The sequence below is a fragment of the Astyanax mexicanus genome, chromosome 17, assembly GCF_023375975.1.
Source record: "Astyanax mexicanus isolate ESR-SI-001 chromosome 17, AstMex3_surface, whole genome shotgun sequence".
Classification (NCBI taxonomy): domain Eukaryota; kingdom Metazoa; phylum Chordata; class Actinopteri; order Characiformes; family Acestrorhamphidae; genus Astyanax; species Astyanax mexicanus.
This window is the reverse complement of record NC_064424.1, coordinates 25,415,976-25,439,732: the sequence shown is the minus strand read 5'-3', so window position 1 is coordinate 25,439,732 and position 23,757 is coordinate 25,415,976. Positions and strand designations below refer to the sequence as shown.

General features: G+C 38.0%; 2 protein-coding genes and 1 long non-coding RNA gene across 11 annotated transcripts in view; 2 read left to right on the top strand and 1 right to left on the bottom strand.

The window, feature by feature from the left end:
- The window catches only part of rpl35 (ribosomal protein L35), a 657,733-nt gene that overhangs the window by 385,869 nt on the left and 248,107 nt on the right, over nt 1-23,757 (bottom strand). The gene's annotated exons all lie outside the window — the stretch shown is intronic.
- On the top strand, nt 7,526-8,737 carry LOC125782389 (uncharacterized). Its single transcript, XR_007425038.1, has 2 exons — nt 7,526-7,644; nt 8,501-8,737. It is a non-coding gene; the product is annotated as an uncharacterized LOC125782389 (long non-coding RNA).
- Nucleotides 17,878-23,548, top strand: LOC125782386 (uncharacterized). Of its 2 annotated transcripts, none has more exons than XR_007425035.1 (3): nt 17,878-18,084; nt 22,768-22,854; nt 22,934-23,548. XR_007425035.1 is itself a non-coding variant. In XM_049466267.1 (3 exons), the coding sequence occupies exons 1-3, from the start codon at nt 19,788-19,790 to the stop codon at nt 23,015-23,017; spliced, it is 813 nt and encodes a 270-aa protein (XP_049322224.1). In that variant the 5' UTR covers nt 19,699-19,787; the 3' UTR covers nt 23,018-23,548. The 2 variants fall into 2 exon arrangements, 1 of the variants encoding a protein (XP_049322224.1); XM_049466267.1 differs by lacking the exon at nt 17,878-18,084 and adding an exon at nt 19,699-20,429.

The window sequence follows — 23,757 nt, the reverse complement described above, 5'->3', positions numbered from 1 at the left end:
ATAGATTAAGGAGGGATTCTGTTTGTTCATTGGTTATTTTTCGGTAGGTCTGGATACTTGGCAATTGAGGCAATGGACCATGAACATAGTGTTAGGCTGTGCTTCTGGATCCTTGTCAAGCCAGTATCAGACTGTGGTGGTTGTGGCTATTGTTAGTTGAGTGAGTAGTAGATCCTGGCTGAGCCCTATGCATAACCCCAGCTGTTAGGTGCAGGATTTGTCAATTTCCTGTATTATATTACTATAAAACAGCTCAAGCTCAGCCAAGTTAGATGGAGAGTGTCTGTGAACAGAAAATTTTATGTCTTGCCACAGATGCGATTTAAGACTGGGCCGTTCTAACACACTTTTGGCAGTAGGTAAGATCTGATTCTTTTATCCTATTAACCTCCATCCATGGGCACACAAGGGGCCACCAGTTCTACTAATTAAACCTTTTCTGTCTATCAGTGACATGATGTTACTTCATTTATTTGATCTGTAAGTCTTATGCTATCATTAAACGGTCAACGTGATTAGCTGTTAGCTCGGACAATGCTTATACAACAGCATTATAAAAAAAAACTCATAAAACTATATATGTTTTTAATTCTTGTAGTCATCCCAGGTGCGTGCTGACTTAGGGGTTACACCCCCCATCAAGTACATTAGCCTTATTGAACTTGTATGATGCAAATTCCACCTGAATTCCACAGCATGCTGCATGTCCCCGTATTGTATAAAATTAACATTTGGACACATGCAATTACATTTAAAAGTTATATTGTTGCTGTCATGCAAAAACCTTGCAACTCCAAATATTTAACTTATGGTCATGATGTAAAGTTGCTCTTTACATTGTGTCAAACAAGAACATTCTCCTGTAAATTTGCCATTTTTGGAGCTAGCAGGTTTGCTAAACTTAGTTTATTCATGAGTATCATTACATTTCCCTGATGCAATCTTTCTACACACCTTGAATCCAGTGTTTAACTTTAAAACTATGAAGGAAAACATATGGAATTATTTAGTAACAAAAAACGTGTTAAAACAGAATATATTTTATATGTTGGATTCTTTAAAGTAGGCATTTCTTGCTTAGATAACAGCTTGGCACATTTTAGCATTTGCTCAGTCAGATTTATAGAGTCACCTGGAATGTTAAGCTTTCAGTTAACAGCTGTGCTGTAATTTCTTGCTCTTTTAATGTGTTTGAGAACATACATTGAATACATTGAATAGCCCTATTTGATTAATGTTTTAATCGATATAATGGCAAGAACAAAAAAAAAAGCTTTAAGAAATAAAGGTCAATCAATCTGAAACATTTCAAGAACTTTGAATGTATCCCTCAAACCATCAAAAAACATTTTAATGAAACTGGCTCTCATCAGGTCTGCCCCAGAAAAGAAAATCAAAAACAAGAAGTTAACACTGTTGCATAGGAAAAGATTATTTGAGTTACCAGTCTCAGAAACCGCACAACTTTAAAATTAACAGCACAACTATAATGATATTAGTTAATAATAAGAATTGCTAATGTTTCATGTGTAAAGGTGGTAAAACTACAATTTTAAATATTTGGTGACTTGTGTTTATATTCATTGTAATTACTATGTTGACCGATACAATGAATTAATATTTACAGCAGGCAATCCATTGGGTATTAACAATCCATCAGAATTCTGAAAAAGAAAAAGTTATACTGAAGAAAATCTTTCATTATTAACAATAGGAAGATAAGTCACAAATCACCTGGACATTTGGAAGATGAATAGTTTATTGCCACTATACACCAAAATTTAAAAAATGCAAAAAGCAACTAAATAAAATAAATAAATAAATAAAATATCTACATTGACAATTTATTGTTTTAGTGTATTTTAATATACTGACTTTTATTCAGGTCTTATTCAATTATATATTCATCATATAGTTTTTAATAGTTCTTTCCTTTCACATTTTATGCAACATTATTTTGTATTACTACCAAAATCGTGTTTTCTGTTTAACTTTTTTATTCTTGATTATTGTTTTTAATTACCTTATGAAAAAAAAGGTTTGCTAAATATTATACTTTATATTATTATATTAAAATATATACTTCTGTGTATATGTGTACAGACTAATCTAAATGATTTTGAGCACTAAAACCTACTGGTTTCATTTTAGGTGCAACATCCTCAGCAATTGAGAAGCGGTTGGTGTCTGCACATACGTGTGTCGATACAGAGAGACTCCACCATGTGCAGGTGCTGTACAAACCATCAGTGGTCCCACTATAACCTGCGGTGGCACGGTCATACATAAGCAGTGGGTGATCACTGCATCACACTGCTATGGCGGTTTAGACGGGTCAGAAAATCTTATTATATTACATTTAAAGCTGTTCCATGTTGGGCAAAAGTGGCTTGCAAAAGTATTCATATCCCTTTAACTTTTACACAACTTTTTTGTCATTTTACAACCACCAACTTAATAACTATTTTAAGTGATACACAAATACAAAGTATTGCATAAGTGTGAAAGAAAATGATATGTTTAAAAAAAATCATCAAATAAAAATCAGAAAAGTGTGAAATGCAAAAGTTTTCAGCCCCCCTAAATCAATACTTAGTAGAGCCACCATTCGCTGCAATTACAACTGTAATGCTTTGGGGTTTGTCTCTACCAGCTTCGCACGTCTAGGGACTGAGATCTTGCCCCATTCTTCTTTATAAACCAGCTCAAGCTCAGCCAAGTTAGACGGAGAGCGTCTGTGAACGGCAAATTTCACATCTTGCCACAGATGCTCAATGCGGTTTAAGACTGGACCGTTCTAACACACGAAAATTCTTTGATCTAAATCATTCCACTGTAGCTCTGGCTGTATGGTCATTGTCTTGCTGGAAGGCAAATCTGCTTCCCAGTGTCAAGTCTTTTGTTGCCTTCAACAAGTTTTCTTCCAGGATTCCCCCTGTATTTAGCTCCATCCATCTTTCCATCAAATCGGACCAGTTTCCCTGTCCCTGCTGAAAAAAAGTACATCTACAGCATGATGCTGCCACCACCATGTTTCACAGTGGGGATGGTGTGTTCAGAGTAATGAGCAGCTTTACCTTTCCTCCCCAAATAGTGCTTTGCATTTAGGCCAGAAAGTTTAACATTGGTCTCATGTTTGCTGCAACTGCAAACAGCAATTCATATGGTTTGAACAATGGATTTCTTCTTGACACTCTTCCATAAAGGCCATATTTGTGGAGTGCATAAATAATGATAGTTGTCATGTATACAGATTCTGAGTTGTGGATTTCTGCAGCTCATCCAGAGTGACCATGGGCCTCTTGGCTGCTTCTTTAACCAGGGCTCTCCTTGCTTGATCTGTCAGTTTGGGTTAATGGCCATGATTTGTTAGGTTTGCAGGTGTATAATACTTTTTCCTTTTTTCGGATGATGGATTGAACAGTGCTAATTGGGATGTTTTTATACCCTAAACCTGCTTTAAACTTCTCCACAACTTTATCTCTGACCTGTTTGTTGAGTTCCTTTGTCTTCATGATGCTGTTTGTTCACTAGTGTTCTCTAACAAACCACTAAGGCCTTCACAGAACAGGTGTATTCATACTGAGACAAAATTACACACAGCTGCAGGACTCTATTAATAAATTAACTGACTTCTGAAAGCAGTTCATTGCACTGGATTTTATTTAGGGGTTTTAGAGTAAATAGCACACCACACTTAAAAAAATTGATACAAATTTTGAAAGCTATGCATCATTTTCATTCAACTTCACAATTATGTAATATTTAATGTTTGTCTATCACTAAAAATCTCAATAAAATACATTTATGTTTGTGGTTGTAAGGTGACAAAATGTGAAAAGTTCAAGGGGTATGAACGATTTTGCAAGCCACTGTTGCTGAAATGTGTTTTGTGTCTAATATTTGCTTATTTATTCATTTTTATTAATTTATTGTTTTACCCTCATTAGCACATTGAATGTGGAGCTTGGTGGCCACCCAAAGATATCTGCAAGTAAAAAACAACAAAAGACCATTGACAACTCCAATATCCACCATCAATTATATGAGCCCATCATATTGCTGAAGCTTCCAAAGACATGGAGACACTTCTGAGGAAGGTAAAAAAGCAAATACAGAAGTAGTTGTATTAGTAACAGCAGCAGCAGCAATAATAGACATACAGTAGTGTTTGTCTAGTTCATGATTTCTTTTTTTTTTTTGCCACTCTTTAATGTTTGAGATCATCAAACAAATGTAAATATTAGTCAAATACAACACAAATAAACACAAATGCATTTTTTTTAAATCAATGTTTTTATTAATATCAAAACCTACATTGCCCATTGTATAAAAATGTTTAAGCCCTAATCCTAAGAACTGGTTGGGCCACCCCTAGCAGCAACAACTGCGATCAAGCGTTTGCAGTAACTTGCAATGAGCTGGACTTGCTGGTGTGTTTTGGATCATTGTCCTGCTGCAGAACCCAAGTTCGTTTCAGCTTGAGGTCATGAACACATGGTTCATGGTTCCATTTATCACTGAAAGTCTTCCAGCAAAGCAGCCCCAGACCACCATTTACTGTAGGTATGACGTTCTGAAATGCGGTGATACTTTCATGCCAGATGTAACGGGACACACACCTACCAAAAATTCAACTTTTGTCTCTTGAGTTTACAGATTATTTTCTGAGAAATCTGAGACAAGCCTAAATGTTCTTTTTACTCAGAAGTGTTTTTTATTTTTATTTATTCTGCAATTCTTTAGATGTTGTTGTGGGGTATATTGTGACCTCTTGGATGAGTCGTCGCTGCGCTCTTGGTGTAATCATGGTCAGCTGTTAAAGTGCATTGTGACAGCAAAGCAGGAAACATAACTGACCTCAGATTTGCCTTATTGGAGAGTCTGGTTAGATAGGACCAGTTTTAAACTGGAGCTTAGTGATAAGAGCAGTGACTAGCAATAAAGAATATACACTGCACTAAAAACGGCTTTTGTATAAAATACTAGGAGGGGTTGGGTTAGATAACATTTATATTAATTATATTATTATATTATTGTCAGAATGCACTCATCTCTGGCCACGCCTTAAAATGTGCACTGCTGCTCTAAGTATGACAGATTGATGGGTGGATTGATGCATGAATGTATAGATAAATATATTATTTTTAGTGGTGTCATAAAATCATATAACGTACACTTAACAGACTGGTTTCTCTCATATTCTATAAGATTCTATTCTATAAGAAATAGAAATAAGAATAAAAATAAAACTTTTCTAGGTCTTATATAGTGCAAACAACACGTGCACAGTCAGTCATATTAAGCCTATGGTATGTATTTATTTCTCCTAAATCTCTTGTAATTTAACTATGCATAAGCATGACCAGTAATATTAAGACTATGCTTGAAGTGCAAACAGAGAAAGAAAATTTTTTTAAATACAGTTCAGAGCTAAGGGATTAGTACACCTGCCTATGAAACAGTCACGTGTACGATGCCTCTCTGGTCAGATTTTGTATACATTCCTCGCCTGTCTCTCTGTCGCACTGGGCATGACTTTAGTTTTTGCCCATACTTGTTTTTCCGCCCGATCTCGGGCTCCCTATCTCCTTATAAAGGCGTTTTTTACGGTCGCGTCCCAATTCAACAGCCGGAGCAGCGGGACCGTGACCCTGACAACACGGGTTCGATCGTTCGCGAGGAGCGGTGTGTTTATTTATTTATTTTTTCCTTACCGCGTCTGCACAGATCTGATTGACTGAAGAGAGCGTTTGGTGATCTTACCCCACACGTGATTGGTCTGTGATTTACTGCGCCGCAAAGAACCTATACAATTAAATCCTTCTCATTAGGTTTGGGTCCGCATTGGACAACGTTTGGGTCCGGACCCGGACCGCCCATTAGTGACCTCTGTTCTATGCAAATACCCGAATTTTCCTCTTCTGCTGAGAGCTGCTCTCAGTCCTCAGCCACACACTCGCTGTATCGCTACTGTGTTGCCAGATCCCTCTTAAAAAGTCCACACTAAACTGTTTTTTCTTCCCGCGAGACAGGTTTAAGCCTGACGAGAAATATCGTCTAGTTTTAATCTCACGAGATCTCGTCAAACCCCTAGTGTCAATCGATTGAAAACATTTATCTGATTAATCACAACAAAATTCTGTGATTAACTGCAATTAATCGCATTTGTTATTCTTCAAACGTAAATTATTATAGTGGATATTTAAATGTAAATAAAAGAATGAATGTAAGAAATGTAAAATGCAATTATATTTATATTAGTGGTGTCAATTAAAATAATAGTATATACTTGTATGTTTGAGGTAAAATCAAAATAGGGTGCTGGAATAAGGAATGCATGATAAATTGGACTTTAAAATAGTTTGTGAGGATTCTTAATTTGAATATTTAAAAAATATCAGAGATGAGGAGCAGTGCAGTGCAGGAGTGCGGGTGTGTGTGTGTGTGTATGAGTGTGCGCGTGTGTATGAGTAAGAGAGAGACAGATCTCTAACCGGGTCAGAGCTGGAAGTCTGAACCGGAGTGTTACTGTTGGACACCGTAAGCGCGTGCCGTTCAGCCGGAAAATATATCAGTGCGTTGGGCAGGGGCGGGGCAGATTACGGCGGAAGTAGGAGTCAAACTTGGTGCCTTAATTAACTTGCGTTAAAAAAATAGTAACACGTTACTGATTACAAATAAACAGCGTGTGTTAACGCGTTAACATTGACACCCCTAATTATTTTAAATATCAGGTAATTTTTAACTGGTACAAACAAGGACATTGCAGGAGAAAGAACGGCAGATAGAGTGAGGTGATGTATTAAATAAACTATCAATGAATATGTTGATATTCGTGCCTTTTATAAGCTCTTAGCTAATAAACCTAATATTTTAGGTGACTGAATGGCCCCCCCCAGAGAATTCAGCGATACACCATTGGAAAAGGTGAAAATTAAATGTCTAAGAGAATGACTAGCTCTAGTTAACTATATTTAAATTAAAGTAACTAATTCTAATTATTATATTATTATTATATTATTATATATTATTATATTGTCAACTTATATCAGCCGTTTCCCTTGAATTTATAATTTTTTTATTATTATTTATGTTTTATGAGAAGTGTATCCCAAATCAAAAGTGAATCTAAAGAACATAATTAAGTTTTTATTAAGTTAATTAAACTGAAGTTAAATGGATTGCATGCTTTGTAAAGTGAGGTAGATAATTTGATTTTACATTAAAACTGAAAACATTCTATTCAATTTTGGAGATGTGAAAAAAAATACACTAGCAGATAAACTTCATGTTTATCAGATGAGGTGGTACTCAGTCTTGGACGCTGGATAAGTAATAAGACCTGAAGTATAAACAAAAATATATTACTATATACTATATTATTAATAAAAATTAGCCTTTGTCCAGTAAACAAAATCCTTTTCTAGACATCTTGACCAACCACAAACTAATATTTAATCAGACACATATGGTACAATATATCAAAGAAGAGTAACTGAAAAAATTCTATTTTAGGTCCAGCTGCAGGAGATTTGATGTGCCCTCATCAAGACTGAGTGTCCAGAAGCTTCTGAAACTGGCCCAAACTACAAACATATCTACTGTGGAAAACCTGACAAGGAGGAAATGAATGTCTGCAAGGTAGGGAGATGTGTGTTAACTGTGAAGTACAGTAAGCTTAACATTTATATAGTGAAATGCATTTAGGTTTTAAATATTTAGCCAGAGCGACCGGCTCTCTGTTGCTGTTAGCCCAGGTTCAGCGCCTGGACTGGCCGGCTCTCCGGCACTGTCTGCTCGGATTCAGCGCCTGGAACGAGCCTCCGGAGATCAGGTTGTTTTGATTTTAGAATAGCTAGCTTTCTTACCCTCCTCCGGTTATTGGTAGCAGGCATAACCCTGGAGATATCAGCCAATAACATTTGTTGAGGGAGGTGACCCTGACCCTGGCCCCACCCCCAAACTGTCAAAACCACCCCTTCAACACTCCAGCGCAAAAAACTCACTTGAGCGAAAAGAACAACCGCAGGCAAATCGCATGGCGCAGATTGCAGATCGCAGTCCCTGAAGTTGAACTGATTTGGTGATCTACTGTGATGACTTTGGGTTAAGAAGTTTTTTGGAAAACACTGGCTGAACTGACTTTTTCCCTTGATCTTTATTCATTTGTGTTAAAATTGTGTTCAGGAAATAGGTTTAGGGTTTCCACATAAGCATTTAGGTATCAGATTTATTTGTATGAAACAAAATCTGGATCAGTACAACACAAATGTTTACTGCTACATACATTTTTTTTTGCTACTACATACATTTTTTTTGCTACAGTCTCCACTCTGTGCTTTGCAAATGTTATAGACACAAGTATGCAGAGCTCTTCATATTGGACACTCTGAACACTGTCTTAACCTGACTGCACAATGGTTAAATCATCTTGAATTTTTTTAACAAAAGCATTTTTTTCTGTTTCTTCGTCTTTCATCTCTTTGCATCCAAACAGGGGGATTCTGGATCTGGTGTTCTAAAAAAAGAGCAAGTTAAAGGAATGTTTAATAAGAAGAAGATTGTGGACATTCTGTATGGCGTTCTTATCTCTGGACATGGAGAATGCGAGGATAAATTTGTTTTTTTCTGATATCTGTTCTAATTCATTAAAGAAGTGGGTAGACACTGCTTTGAAATCCTAAAGACTGAGGTTCACAAAACAAGGTAGACTTAGTAAATTATTTGCCAATTATTATTGTGTTTTTTCCAATATTGTTGGTGTTGCACAGTAAAATCAGTTCTTTGAAGAGTAACTAAACCCCCTGATTCTTGCTGACTCAACCCACAGCACAAATTTGAAAAAAAAAAAAAAATGGGAGGAGTAGTTTGGGAGGGACAGTGGGTGATGTATAGGTTTAGTGACAGGGTAGAAGAGAGAGTTGTTTAGGCTGAGTAGTGTGTTTCTGATTAGTGGTGGGATGCAGTGGTTTCATGTCACAAGGGGACGTTATTATTGATTTGACTGGTTTGCATATTGTTAGTGTTTGTGAACCAAAGTACGCGGACATCTTATACTCACCTGTAGTACAGCTGAACCTGCGAGGGTGCCAGCAGAGGCATTTCATTACTTCAGTGGAACACATTTCTTACATTAATGAAAAGTTTTAGTACCTACTAAATCAGCAGCTTTATATGTAAAACAAAAACCTCTTAATAGAACTCTTAATAGAAAGTAATGCAAAAGGCCATTTTGGAGCATTTCTATTAGGCTATTTATCATTAGTCCCACTTAAATAACACTGAACATGTAAAAAAAAAAGTACAAAAAAAAAAAAAAAACTGAGGGACGTTTTAGATGTGACAGCAACAACATTACACTCTTAAATGAATATTTAATTTGAGAGATTTGCAGTTTGTCGTGTTTGAGAAAATACACGGAAGTAACCAATAAAATGCTTAATCATATCACAAAATTGCATAATTTCTTGATAAGCTTGAGATAAACCCTGGCGTGCAACTGTGCTATTTTAACAATACTGATTAAGGGTCCAGGATGGTAATGTGACATTGTAATGTGGCAAAGTACACTGCTCAAAAAAATAAAGGGAACACTCAAATAACACATCCTAGATCTGAATGAATGAAATATTCTCATTGAATACTTTGTTCTGTACAAAGTTGAATGTGCTGACAACAAAATCACACAAAAATCATCAAAGGAAATAAAATTTATTAACCAATGGAGGCCTGGATTTGGAGCCACACACAAAATTAAAGTGAAAAAACACACTACAGGCTGATCCAACTTTAATGTAATGTCCTTAAAACAAGTCAAAATGAGGCTCAGTATTGTGTGTGGCCTCCACGTGCCTGTATGACCTCCCTACAACGCCTGGGCATGCTCCTGATGAGGTGGCGGATGGTCTCCTGAGGGATCTCCTCCCAGACCTGGACTAAAGCATCCACCAACTCCTGGACAGTCTGTGGTGCAACGTGACGTTGGTGGATGGAGCGAGACATGATGTCCCAGATGTGCTCAATCGGATTCAGGTCTGGGGAACGGGCGGGCCAGTCCATAGCTTCAATGCCTTCATCTTGCAGGAACTGCTGACACACTCCAGCCACATGAGGTCTAGCATTGTCCTGCATTAGGAGGAACCCACGGCCAACCGCACCAGCATATGGTCTCACAAGGGGTCTGAGGATCTCATCTCGGCTACCTCTGGTGAGCACATGGAGGGCTGTGCGGCCCTCCAAAGAAATGCCACCCCACACCATTACTGACCCACTGCCAAACCGGTCATGCTGAAGGATGTTGCAGGCAGCAGACCGCTCTCCATGGCATCTCCAGACTCTGTCACGTCTGTCATGTGCTCAGTGTGAACCTGCTTTCATCTGTGAAGAGCACAAGGCGCCAGTGGCGAATTCGCCAATCCTGGTGTTCTCTGGCAAATGCCAAGCGTCCTGCACAGTGTTGGGCTGTGAGCACAACCCCCATCTGTGGACGTCGGGCCCTCATACCATCCTCATGGAGTCGGTTTCTAACCGTTTGTGCAGACACATGCACATTTGTGGCCTGCTGGAGGTCATTTTGCAGGGCTCTGGCAGTGCTCCTCCTGTTCCTTCTTGCACAAAGGCGGAGGTAGCGGTCCTGCTGCTGGGTTGTTGCCCTCCTACGGCCTCCTCCACGTCTCCTGGTGTACTGGCCTGTCTCCTGGTAGCGCCTCCAGCCTCTGGACACTACGCTGACAGACACAGCAAACCTTCTTGCCACAGCTCGCATTGATGTGCCATCCTGGATGAGCTGCACTACCTGAGCCACTTGTGTGGGTTGTAGAGTCCGTCTCATGCTACCACGAGTGTGAAAGAACCACCAACATTCAAAACTGACCAAAACATCAGCCAGACAGCATAGGTTCTGAGAAGTGGTCTGTGGTCCCCACCTGCAGAACCACTCCTTTATTCAGTGTGTCTTGCTAATAATTTCCACCTGTTGTCTATTCCATTTGCACAACAGCAGGTGAAATTGATTGTCAATCAGTGTTGCTTCCTAAGTGGACAGTTTAATTTCACAGAAGTTTGATTTACTTGGAGTTATATTGTGTTATTTGAGTGTTCCCTTTATTTTTTTGAGCAGTGTATTTATGACATTGAGAGTCAGCAGCACCATGGTAAGTCATCAAAGACATGCTCATCAAAAAGAATTGACCATCAAAGACCAGTTTAGACCATCCAAAACCAGCTACCAGTAGAAGCTACACACTGTGCAGATTGGATTTCATTAAACTTGCAGTAATGCTTTTACACAGGAAATATGCAATTAATGCATGTATACATATCAGTATTTTGGAAAAGGCTTTAACTGAAGCTCAAAATCATTGGGGGATTGATGGGGACTGACAGGAACAGTAGGGAATCCTGGGGCGCAAATTTACATCTAAGCAGATAGTCATCATAATTTTAGTTATTTCCAGTTCCCTCAATATTTAGGACAATACATATTTTGCAGAGATGATGAGGGCACCACAAACTGCCGCTAACTAAACTCCGCCAGAGTTAAACACACATGGAGGAAAATGTTAGCTGATAATTTTATTACATAAGATAACGTCAGTGCTGGATGGTATAGCACATGTTGAGTCACTAGGGAGAGGGAGGACCATCCCCAACCACCCCAGGGCCCATGAAGATGGATAGCTGTGGAATTACCTGGGATAAAGTCTACAACCTACTGGCTTACTTGGGTTTGATTAGCCTTTACTAAAGGCCATATGTGTTGCAAAGCTGACAATGTAACAACAACCGACCTATCAATATCTGGTTGTCTGATTATTTGGCTCCTGCTAATTTGGGTCCCACACCACCCATCAGCAAGATAGTGGCTCAATGCACTCTAGGTATGCCAGCCCTATGAAAGAGGCGTGTGGCTGACATCTGCAGGTACATGCATCCTGTCAGTGGCTTTGCCGAGTTGACGCGACCTTTTTAATGAAACCAGATGACCGTCGTAGTTCTGTTATTCTGCTTTATGTTGTCAGACAGGTTGGATTTAAGTGATTTCTTCATTCTACATGTCTGGCAGTAATCAGGACTGGTTGAGGCTAGTGAAACTGATTAAACTTGATTAATCTAGTTAATTTATAGGGGACTAATTACTTTTTCACATAGGGCCAGGTTGGTTTGGATTGTATTTTCCTTTATAAATATAAATCATTATTTAATATTTGCTTTTTGTACATACTCAGATTATCTTTGTCTGAATTTGATCTTTGTTTGTGTAAATTGTAAAAATAACACGACCTTACTGATGAAAAACATACAACCACGGACGGGCCAAAACAGGTAAAAGGGCACTATTTATACAAACAGACAAGGACTGGAAACAGGACATACCTGAGATAAAAAAAACAGGTGAACAACAGGGGAGGAGACACAGAATAAACACAGGGCACGTGCAGAGGGTAAATAAACACAGAGACATACCAGAGAGATGCAAAACCGTGACAGTAAGTATGACAAAAGAGCAAAAACATACATACAAATCTGTAAGGGTGCAAATACTTTTTCACTGCAGTGTATATATGGATGGTTGACATATTTGGCTGAAAAAATGTTTTTAAAAAAATCTCAAAATTAAGTCACAGAAATCACTGGGTTATATTCTACAAACTCTTATATTTCCAAATATATATATGTATGTTCTTGCAGTTTTTCTTGAAATTTACATTTATTCACGAGTTTATTCACTTAGTGACTAAAATTGCCATGTGGTGTGACATGACTCTTATTGTGTATTAAATAAAAATGGATATAATGTGATAATGTAAGTCAATTTATCCTGATTATTTATGATAACTACATAAAAGTATAGCATTGTTCACATCCAAATATGCTACCTTTTGCATTAATGTTTATTATCTACACACATAGGAAGACACACCACACAGCAATCTGTATGCAAAAATCTGTGTTAGCTGCATTTAGCAAACAAAGAAACTTGGTTAGGCAAGTGACTGAAATCATTTACAGCAGAATCACAAAATTGTTAAAGAACAAGTGAATTCTACTCAACCGTATTCATTAGATGTTGCACTTTTTATTTTAATCTGTCAAATATTAGCTCCAGGAATTCTTATAATCTTTAGTAAATCATATATTTTTTATATTTAATGTATCATTTCTTTTTAAAAAGATAACGAGCGAAACAATGATCGATCAGAAAGCTGTTGATGTATTGTTAAAGAGATGGTGAATTTGGCAGCCAGAATTTTAAATGCACACACTGAACTGTTGGAGACAGATGATGACTGGAATAAAATCAACTGTGAACTCCCCCTCCCCTCCACCCCAACCAGCCCCGCATTGCAACATGTCATCTTCGAAAATGGAGAGTACAGAGCCTCTACAAGATGTTCCAGGCAACTACAAGAGCCAACCTCTTCTTCACCACTGTTTACTGTTGGGCCAAGATAGCCACCCAATAGATAAGACCAAAGAGCCTCCAGCATCCTCATGTAACCAGACTGCCCAGTCTGAGAGACCTCCAAGATATCCTAGATGCCAGAAAAACAAGTCTAAAGACACTTAAAGGTCCTCTGAATTCCAGAATGGACAGGTTCTCTAGCCACCAGAGAAGCAAGTGTATGGCATGTATGGCACAGTCTGAGGTGGTAAACGATAGAACAAAGAGCGACATGCTTTTGACCAAGTCAGACAACCACAATGCATCAAGCAATACATTGAGCATATGGGAGGTGTTGATCTTCATGGCCAGCAGGCCTTTAAGGTATAGCATCACAATCAGGTCCAAGAAGTGGTGGCCCATTTTTGCATGGTCTCTCAACAGTGAGTGAATAGCCATTATAGCCACTTGTGAATAGCCATCATTTTTATAGAGATGTTATGGGAGGGACTATTGATCTGCTCACCTTCACACGAGTAGTGGCACAATCTCTCATTAAGGGTTTGGCACAAAGCCGCTGAACCACGGAAGGAGATCCCTACTGGCCATTACTGTTACCATTAAGTGCTTCAAGGTACACCATATAAAGTAGAAAAGAGGGTAAAAGTGAATATAAAGGAAAGGAATGAAAGGACCAACAAATGAATATAGGAGTACAAGAGACAATTTTTATTTTATTTTATTTTTTTAAAGAAGTTCAGCTGAGTCAAGAGATGCTGTATGACAGTGGGACCTCAGGCCTCTACCCTAAATGTTAACTTTATGTTCTAAGTTACTACAATACAATGTCTGACTGATTGTTGATCAACAGAACCAAGCACTTTGTTCTGGTGCCTACCTCATTACTGTATACTTGCCTATATTCTAATTACATTTACAGTACTTGACTGTAATGTACATTTTGTTGCAAATGTTGTACTAAAATGTTATACCATTATTAAAATACTTGCCCTAAAGTACAATTTAAAATGTTTACAAATAAATGTTTCAATACATGTTACACTAAAGTGATGCTGTTGCAATTTGTATTTGAAATAAACAAACAATGTTAACATATTTCATTAATCTGTAATGGGTTGGGAGCAGTAGCTCATCAGCCCAGAAGGTTTTTAGAACCCAAGTGCAGAGCAGTGGATCTCAAAGCAGGTAAACCCAAGAAAAAAGGAAAATAATAATAATAATAATAATAATAATAATAATAATAATAATAATAATAATAATAATAATAATAATAAATATAGCCGCAAGCGGCAATCATCGGGTTCAAGCACCAACTTGCACAATGGTGCCTACTGGAGCATTGAATGGTGATGTGTAAGAAGGTCTAATATGATTGGAGATGCCCTGTCACATTTAGAAATTATCAAGTTTTTCACCTGTTATTAATGTTGAGCAGAGGCCTTTCAACCTGATCAGTGCTTAAATTCACATGTAAATCTAGTGAACTTTGTAGGATATTCATTAAGTGAGTTAGAACTAGTCAAAAGGTGTCTACATGTTATTGGTATTGATCAGGTGGCTTCAACCAGAATGTTCACAAAGTGGTATTCAGATTGACCTTTGAACCTTTGCAGAACAAGCTGAAATGTTTGACCAAACAAGTTTAAATTAACACAAAGGAGTGAATGTTCTGATATGACATGTAATTACGAAGTTATTATAAATCTAGTTCTGAATTAAATGGCGCTTCATCAAGCACCAACTAGCACAATGGTGCCTACTAGAGCATAGGATGGTGATGTGTAACAAGGTCTAACACAATTGGAGACATTCTGTCACATTTAGAAATGATCAAAAGTCTTTCACCTGTTATTAGTGTTGAGAAGAGGCACAAAGGAGTGAATGTTCTGATATGACATGTAATGTCAAGTTATTCTTAATCTAGTTCTGTATTAAATGGCGCTTCATCAGAGTGATATTGTACAGAGGTCTTTAACATTGTGAGATTACAGCAAATACTGCAGAGTTACAGCAATTTAGGTTAGAAATTCCAAGGACGCACAGATTGCTTGATGCCTGGAGAGTATTGTATGTGAAATTTTCACAAATGTTTTTAATGAACATTTACCTAGAGACTCTACAGTGTGCAGCAAGACTGAAATGGAGGTGATAGGCCAAATATCCAGAGAGTAGTTTCAATATAGCTATTTTCAAACAATTAGCAATTATGAATGAACAAAGCACTTTTTAAACATAGTTGTATTGAGAAATTTGTCAGAGCCACTGTACTAAATATGGCAAAAACAATTAGATGTCAAAATAGTACAGCATGATTGACATATACTCGTTTTTTTGGAACAGCGCCCCCCAGTGGGCGGATTGTTTCAGCACTTTGCAGGTCACTACAGTGTCTCCACCTGAACATAACTGCCAAATATCATCCAGATTGGGCAACATTCAGCCTGCCAAAATGTCTGCTGAATGCTGATTGGCTGATGGTGTTCAGCCATGTTGATTGATTAAGTTGCCCTTTGAACATCCTTTAGAGGCTGTATGATAGATTCTGCATGCAAAGTTTCAACTTGCTAGGTTGCACGGTTGCTGAGAAACAGTGCTCCAAATTTACCTCTTGAAGTGAATGGGGCATATATCCGGAAGGACTAATTTGCATATGGCGGCCATATTGTTTACATATTTCAACTTTTTCTTAATGAATATTGAAGCGCATGCTCTCACGAGTGTTTTGATACCAAACATGCCAGGATTGGTCAAAATTCCTAGGACTAGTTTGCAAAAGTAGGTTTTGCATATTATGCAAATTAGCAAAAAATCTATATAGACGGAAGTGCATGGTCCAAATTGGAAAGTTGTTGGTATTGACCCAAGGAATCCATCAAAAAAAGAATTTTGAATGTAGGTCTTATGGTTTTTGAGTTATTGAGAAAATTGTGAAAAATGAATTTCCTTGTTTATAGCGCCACCACTTGACCAATCGGTGCCATTTTTGTTGTCCACCGAGATGCACTGATCCTACATCTACCTACCAAGTTTCATTTCTCTATGACTTACGGTTTAGGCTGCACAACTGTTTTTACAGGAGAAAAAGAATAGAGAATGGGAACGTGACGTCAGCAGACATAAACAACGCAGTGCATTGTGGGATTTTAGGACACGGAAGCTTCGGCAGAGACGGTTTGACGGGTGTTTGTTTGGCGGTTTTGTTTACTAAGTGAAATGGTGAATGCTTGTTGCGTTATCAAGTGCCACAATCGCTCCCACGACCGGAGGGGGAAACGTATTTCAAATGGAGTGCGTTTTTTCAGCTTCCCAGCTTGGAAGCAACACGGAGGATCACAGCTCGCAGAGCTAACAAAGAGACGCCGCATAGCATGGGTGGCTGCTGCAAGACGCAAAAACATAACCTTCAGCAGTATTTCCCGACACATGTTTGTGTGCTCACGACATTTCCACACAGGTAAGGTTTAATCAAATCATATGTAACTTGCATGGTTTAGGACTGTTGGCTTGTTGCTGGCATTACTATCTAGCTAAACCCGAGTGAACAATCATAATCAATGTATGCATAGCTAGCGTGCTAACTTCACACGTCAAGCTGCACAGCGCAGTGTGTATGTATGTATGTGTGTGTGTGTGTATATGTGTGTATGTATGTATGTATGTATGTGTGTGTAGGTATGTGCATGTGTGTGTGTGATTGTGTGTGTGTGTACTGTTCACCTACCTTTGTGAGAACGACGGTTTTTTGGTCATTGACTCTGAAAATCTGCAGGTCCTGCACCCATCCATTGGTAAACTGAAGATGAGCTTCGAGAGATTTATAATTCCTGAACTGCTCGAATGTGTAGGCGCTCACGCCACAAACAAGGTAGCTAAACACGTCAGGAATAGTAATTTGTGGTAGCTCGTTAAAATCACCTGTCCACTCATGATGTTCGTACGGATCAAGCCCATTAATTCCCTCAATTTTCTCAAGGTAGCGTTCCTTTGCTTCTTTGTTTAGCTTATCGCGGTAAGGTATCTTGCACTTGCTCTTCGCACGGTCCATTTATGTTTTGATAGAGTGTCCTAAAACATGGCGGCCGCTACCCAGCATGCAACGCGCCATGACGTAGTTGCCCACACTCTATAATAATAATAATAAGAAGAAGAAGAAAAATCTTTGCAAAAACAATATATATATATATTAATAGGATATATAATATTATATAATAATATTACATTATATAATAATATTATATATATATATATATATATATATAATTATAAATATATATATAAAATTATATATATAAGTCCTTATTAAACCCCGCTCCACACGGGGATCGAACCCAGGCTGTCGCGGTCGCAGCCCAGTGCTCTAACCGCTGCACCAGCGAGCGGATTGGGATACGGTTGCTTTAATCGCTCTTTAAAGGGCCTCCACCGAAAGGGGCGGAGCAACGAAAACGGGCGGAGAGTGAAAACGAGAGTGAAAACAAACCTCGCGCCGAGCGTGAGTGAAAGAGAGGGGGAGAAAACGTAAACTAAGGCTTGCCTGGAAGCGGCTACCTCTTATGAGACGAGGTTAAGGATTAACTAAACAAAAGGGGCTTCCAACGAAAACAAAACTGAACTAAGGTGCTTATGGATTAAATGCTGTTTCACCAGAGAAGGGAGAAACAGCGAGGGAAAGAGAGGTGAGCATACCGCGTGCCTCGCCTCTGCTACACCCACAGACACACACAAAGACACAAAGAGAGAGTGACGGCGGAGGAGAGCACACTGCTCTGCTCCACCAGACTAGAGAGGTAACGTTAGATGGCGGCCGTGGAGCTCACTCCTCTTCACAGCTCCACCAAACTCGAAAGGGAAAGAGATAAATATTAAGAGCCGGTGCTCGCTCGGAAAACCGGCATAGATTCGCTCTCACGAGCTTCAAAGATCCAACGCTGAGTGGCTGATTGGCCCTGCTTATAAGGTGTTGAAAGCAGGTGTTGGCAATTAGCAAATTAACCCTCGGCGCTGGCCTGGCGCGCCCTCTGTTGGCCCGGAGGGTGCCTCGGTCGGCCACCAGCCCTTACATAATCATAGTTTGCCATTGGTCTTAGTGTTCCTATGGTGTGGAAAGTCCCAAGTTCCTGATCAAGTATTCTGTTTCAGTGATTGCTGTGAGAAGGCTATTATTTCAACAAATAAACAGTTTGAGCAACCTTTCATTGAGAATACGCATATCATCCCACCACTTTTTCATCTACTTTTCTCATTTTTTGGAGGAAATAATTATTGATTATTGATAGGGTTGCTAAAAACACATGATTTGCATATTTGCATGTCTGTGAAAAAATGGGCATAAATGAGGTAATGGTGGCCGAACATTTACCCAAGCAGACTCACAAGACATCTTGGTTATTAATATATAATTGATTAAACACAAAATACATTTATTTGCTTGTTTTTATTCAAACTTTTGTGAAATGTGATCGGGACAGTCACGCCATATGAGCTTTTCCTCTTTTGACTGAAAATTGTGAAAAAAATTAAACGTTAATCTCATGAATGCTCTGTAAATTCATATAAAACAACACTTTCTGAACAATATCAATGACTTATTCTTTAATAATGTACATATATTTGACACACTGGACCAAAAAAAGGCCATGTCATGTCAACCACCCATATACAGTACATATATATATATATATATATATATATATATATTAGTAGTCTACACGTTATATAATAGTGGCATTACAACAGTGCTCTACCAGGCCTTGGGCAGTTGTTCTGGCCGAATTTAGTGGTACTGTAGTTTTGAAAACATATTTCCCTTTGATCCTGCAAGCAAAGAAGAAGAGCGTGGTCTCAGAACAATGGACTGATCACCCCAGAATCTTAGTGAGGACTTGAGTGGTGAGAAAGAGAAATTTAAATGCTTCTGACTAAAGGATTTTGTGGGTGTGGAAAAATGTTTTTTTTTTTTCCAAAACACTATGTCTTTAAGATAGTGAGTTTCCTTTCATGAAGCTCACAGTTAATCTTTTTCCTTTATTCACTTGTTGTTTTTTCTTTTTGCATGGCTCATTTCTCATGTATAGTTTTTATTGCTTAAGCCTTATCATAGGATGTACAGGTAAAAAGAACAGTATCTTAGAGAGCCCAGTTATGCACACAATCAGTGATACCATGGGGAAATCAGATCATTTCACAGCTACACAGTAGATCATTGGTATGCACATAAACCAGTTGAGTTGGTCCACAGAAACAGAAACCAAATATATAAGGTTTCTGTTTCCTTATATCTTACTGAGTTCTTCTCTTTGTGGTTGGTGAACTCAGAGACTCAGAAGGTTTAGATTTCTCTATTATCAGGTAGTGTTCTACACACAGCGTGAAACCAGAAATGGGAATGCCACAGATGCTTCAGAAACTGACCCCGAAGATTAACAAGAAGAATGGATTTTTAATCGTAATCTTAGTTGGTCTTGTTGTTGCGGCTGAGTTTGTTGAGAAGGACTTCATGTGCCCTTGTGAAGAAGCCCTTAGATGGGTGTTTTTCGTATTTTACCTGTTCATCCCTGCCTTCATCACGTTAACGGTCACATATTGCATTATGTGTGAGCTGTATAAACAGGATTTTGCAAATCAGAAATCTGATGTTGAAAATAAAGATCAGAAAACTCCTGAAGAAAGACGAAGACAGAAGTCCAGCCAGATTGAGGAAACTGAAGATGAAGGGAGTACTGAAGTCAAGGAGAGTAATAAAGACAAGGAGAGTAATGAAGATGAGAGGAGAAATGAAGACGAGGAGAGTGATGAAGCTGAAGTACCTTGGAATTGGAGATTCTTCTTGAAGTGTAGCATTCCGACTGTCGTTTGGATAATCCTGTTCTTCAGTGATGGAAGATTTGTGGCTTGTTTGTGTACAGAGTTAAAGGAAGGATATGCTGACAGCAATCCACATCCACCATGGGAATGGTGTCACAAACAACGAAACCTGACTTATGCACAGCAACGTGCAGAGACATCATATAAATATTCCAAGGTATGCTTGCATATTCTAGAACCAGGTGTGAATTTTGTGATTTTGTGATCCTGGGCAAAAGACCAGTGTTCAATCAAATCTGTAAGTGTTAATATATAGTGTTTATATAATTCTCACTGGGCTACAGTTAATTTAACACAGTCAACAGTGTTAGAAATATAACTCTATTTCAGTGTTGGTCTAGTAACTCTGGTAGTGTTAAAAGAGAAACTCCGATAAGATCTTCTCTAGAGTTCAATTAAAAATACTGTCACTGTTATTTGTACCTTTTTACAGTGTTTATATAATTTTCAATGACTAGAGTTAGTTTAACGGTTTGTTAGTCATGATGTATTAAATCTGGTAGTAAAAAAACAAAAACTGTGGAATTACACTCACCCAACATCAATGACATCCTATGAATGAAACATAAAGGGCTTTCATAAAAAAAAACACATACTAAAAAACATTTATCTGATCTATTAACTGGATTTTTATGTAGAAACAAAAAAACAAAACAAAACAAACAATGAAACTGCACCACATACATGGCATGCTCTGGTCCATAAGCGCATGGAAGATTGAACGGCTTATAAAACTGCTAGTAACTTTCCCCTTTAGAAACTCTTAAAGCATGGTAATGCTCAATAAAATATTATTTTAGTTAGAACAATACCTATTTATTAGTACCTGGTTACAACCATGTATTATGTGCCATCATTCTGAAACCATTTTGTAAAATAGATTCCTTTACTTACTGGAATTTCTATCTCTTTGGCCAGCTCTTTACCACAATTATAATCTGAAAGACAAAACAAATCATCTGCACACACTTTCTAGGTTGCAAGTTTAACATGATTTTGTAGAACATTTTTCAGTTTGTTTAATGTGCTTTGCCTCAAACCTTGTACTCCATGAGTATAAAAGAGGACCAATATTTCTTATACACAAAAGGTAGTGCATCAGAAAATTATGCTTCAGTATTGAACTTCAATTGGGGTACGACACTGTAAAAAGCAAATTATGGTTTTATTGTTTGCCACAAGAGAAGCAAAAGATTCCAGTTTCAATTCTTAGGTGGTACGTATGTCCAAAGAGTAATGGAATGTTTTTAGCAAGGCACAGAATTGGAACTGAATTTAGTCCTTTAGTTTCCACTGTGCTAAAAATTCACATTTGTTGTTTTTTTTTTACACACCAGGTATCTATAGTCAAATCTGTGAAAGTAGATCAAGGTTTGAGATAAAATTCTCCTTTTAATACCTGAATAACTACTTGAGCTCATACTCAGCCACTCCTCCGAGATCATCATGCATGATATCAAATGAAACATTGTTTCAAACATGCAAAACTGCAATGCGTTCAATGATGAATATCTTTTGACACCATACACAGTGTTAAGTTGTGGGTTTCACAGTTCATTTAAAAACTTGTCTTTTCATGCAGTACAACTCTGTTATAGATGGTCACAAACGGCAGAAAAATTGCCCACTGGAGTAACAAGAGAATGGCATGCATTGCCAAATTATTTCCACTGGATATATGTAAATATATTCCTACTACTTTCAAGCTTTTTAAGGTCTGAAATCAAAGGCTGCAGAATCAGATCTAATCCATATTGTCACACCTGGTGCTGAAAGCACTCCTATATCTTCCACACTCAGCTCTTCAGTCTCTGGACTACATTGCCCACGATGCACCACACACTGACATCACACCCAATCCCGATCACATGACACAGCACATGACACTTCCAGGAAGCAGATCACCGGAATTCTAATCGGCTGTGATAGGCCCTATTTAAGGGGCTCAGTTCTACCTGTCCTTTGCTGAGTATTGACAGTTTATCCTTGTACAACTTATTTTCCTGCCTGTATTTTTAAACTTGTTTTTGACCCTGCTTTGTATTTTTGCCCCACCATGACAGAGTACTCAGCCATACATTTAAATCAGACAGCAGATGTTGAGCTGATTAATTCCACAGAACTACTGCTCACTCGATATTTTCTTTTTTGGATCATTCTTTGTAAACCCTAGAGATGGTTGTGTGTGAAAATTCCAGTAGATCAGCAGTTTCTGAAATACTCTGACCAGCCCGTCTGACACCAACAACCATGCCTCGTTCAAAATCCCTTAAATCACCTTTCTTCCCCATTCTGATGCTCGGTTTGAACTGCAGCAGAACTTGGCCATGTCTACATGCCTAAATGCATTGAGTTGTTGCCATGTAATTGGCTGTTTCAACATATGCGTTAATGAGCAGTTGGACAGGTGTACCTAATAAAGTGACCGGTGAGTGTATATTTATACACATCTAAAGTTGTGTGAATTAATGTTCTGATGTTGTCTTGTGTTTCAGGTGGTTGGGTTTGGTGGTCTCTTCCTTGTCTCGGCTGTGATACTGATTTATAAATGTCTTGTAACACGCAAAGCCTACAAGCAACAGGTTAGTACCCCAACCAGTGCGTGTGTTAATCTGTAGTGGTGAAAACTGTACTCTAACCATCACACTGTTATTTCAACAGACACACAAACAAACTGCAGAGGAATATGAACACATACCCATGCAGGAATTTGCTGACTCAAAAAAGAGGACCCTGCAAGAATGAATCCATCCATTACTGTCAGCATTTTATTTTAACAAAATAAGACTTTGACTATTTTAACTGCTAATTCCATGCTTGAAAATGAAAGTGGAATAATTTCAGTGTCTGTGCTGGCTAGCTTTTTAATTGATAGAAACTGTTCTTAGACAGCGGTGCCACGGTTTGTAGCTTTTCTTCTAAAACCTAATGCCTAAATTTCCTTCGGGATAAATAAAGTATCTATCTATCTATCTATCTATCTATCTATCTATCTATCTATCTATCTATCTATCTATCTATCTATCTATCTATCTATCTATCTATCTATCTATCTATCTTAATGTACTTTTTAATGAACATTTTAAAATGTAAGTACTTTTAACATTTAAGAATAATTTGTGTTGGAATATTGTAGTGTTTCGTAGTGTAGTCATTGTAAGCAAACCACTAGCAAACAGTTACTTTTGTAATTTTAGTAAACATTCTGGTCTGTTCATGGATGAATTGATGGACATGTGTTTTAAATAAAATCATTAAAAATCATATTTGTGATCATATTTGTCTATGAGATTTTTTCTCTTTTTTCTCTTTATTTTAGAAAAATAGAATTTTTAGACATATTCCAAGTAATTTCCAGCTTCCAATGTGCCTGCAATAACTAAAGCTCAAGAACACTACAGTGAGTCCAAGAAGTATTTGATCCCTTGCTGATTTTCTTCGTTGGCCCACTAATAAAGACATGATCATTCTATACTTTTAATGGT

Bases quoted from the DNA above. Each gene is read 5' to 3' on its own strand.
- LOC125782386 (XM_049466267.1), top strand. From the start codon at position 19,788: ATGGGAATGCCACAGATGCTTCAGAAACTGACCCCGAAGATTAACAAG. The intron at 20,430-22,767 runs GTATGCTTGCAT...CTTGTGTTTCAG, and splicing joins CATCATATAAATATTCCAAG to GTGGTTGGGTTTGGTGGTCT. The intron at 22,855-22,933 runs GTTAGTACCCCA...TTATTTCAACAG, and splicing joins GCAAAGCCTACAAGCAACAG to ACACACAAACAAACTGCAGA.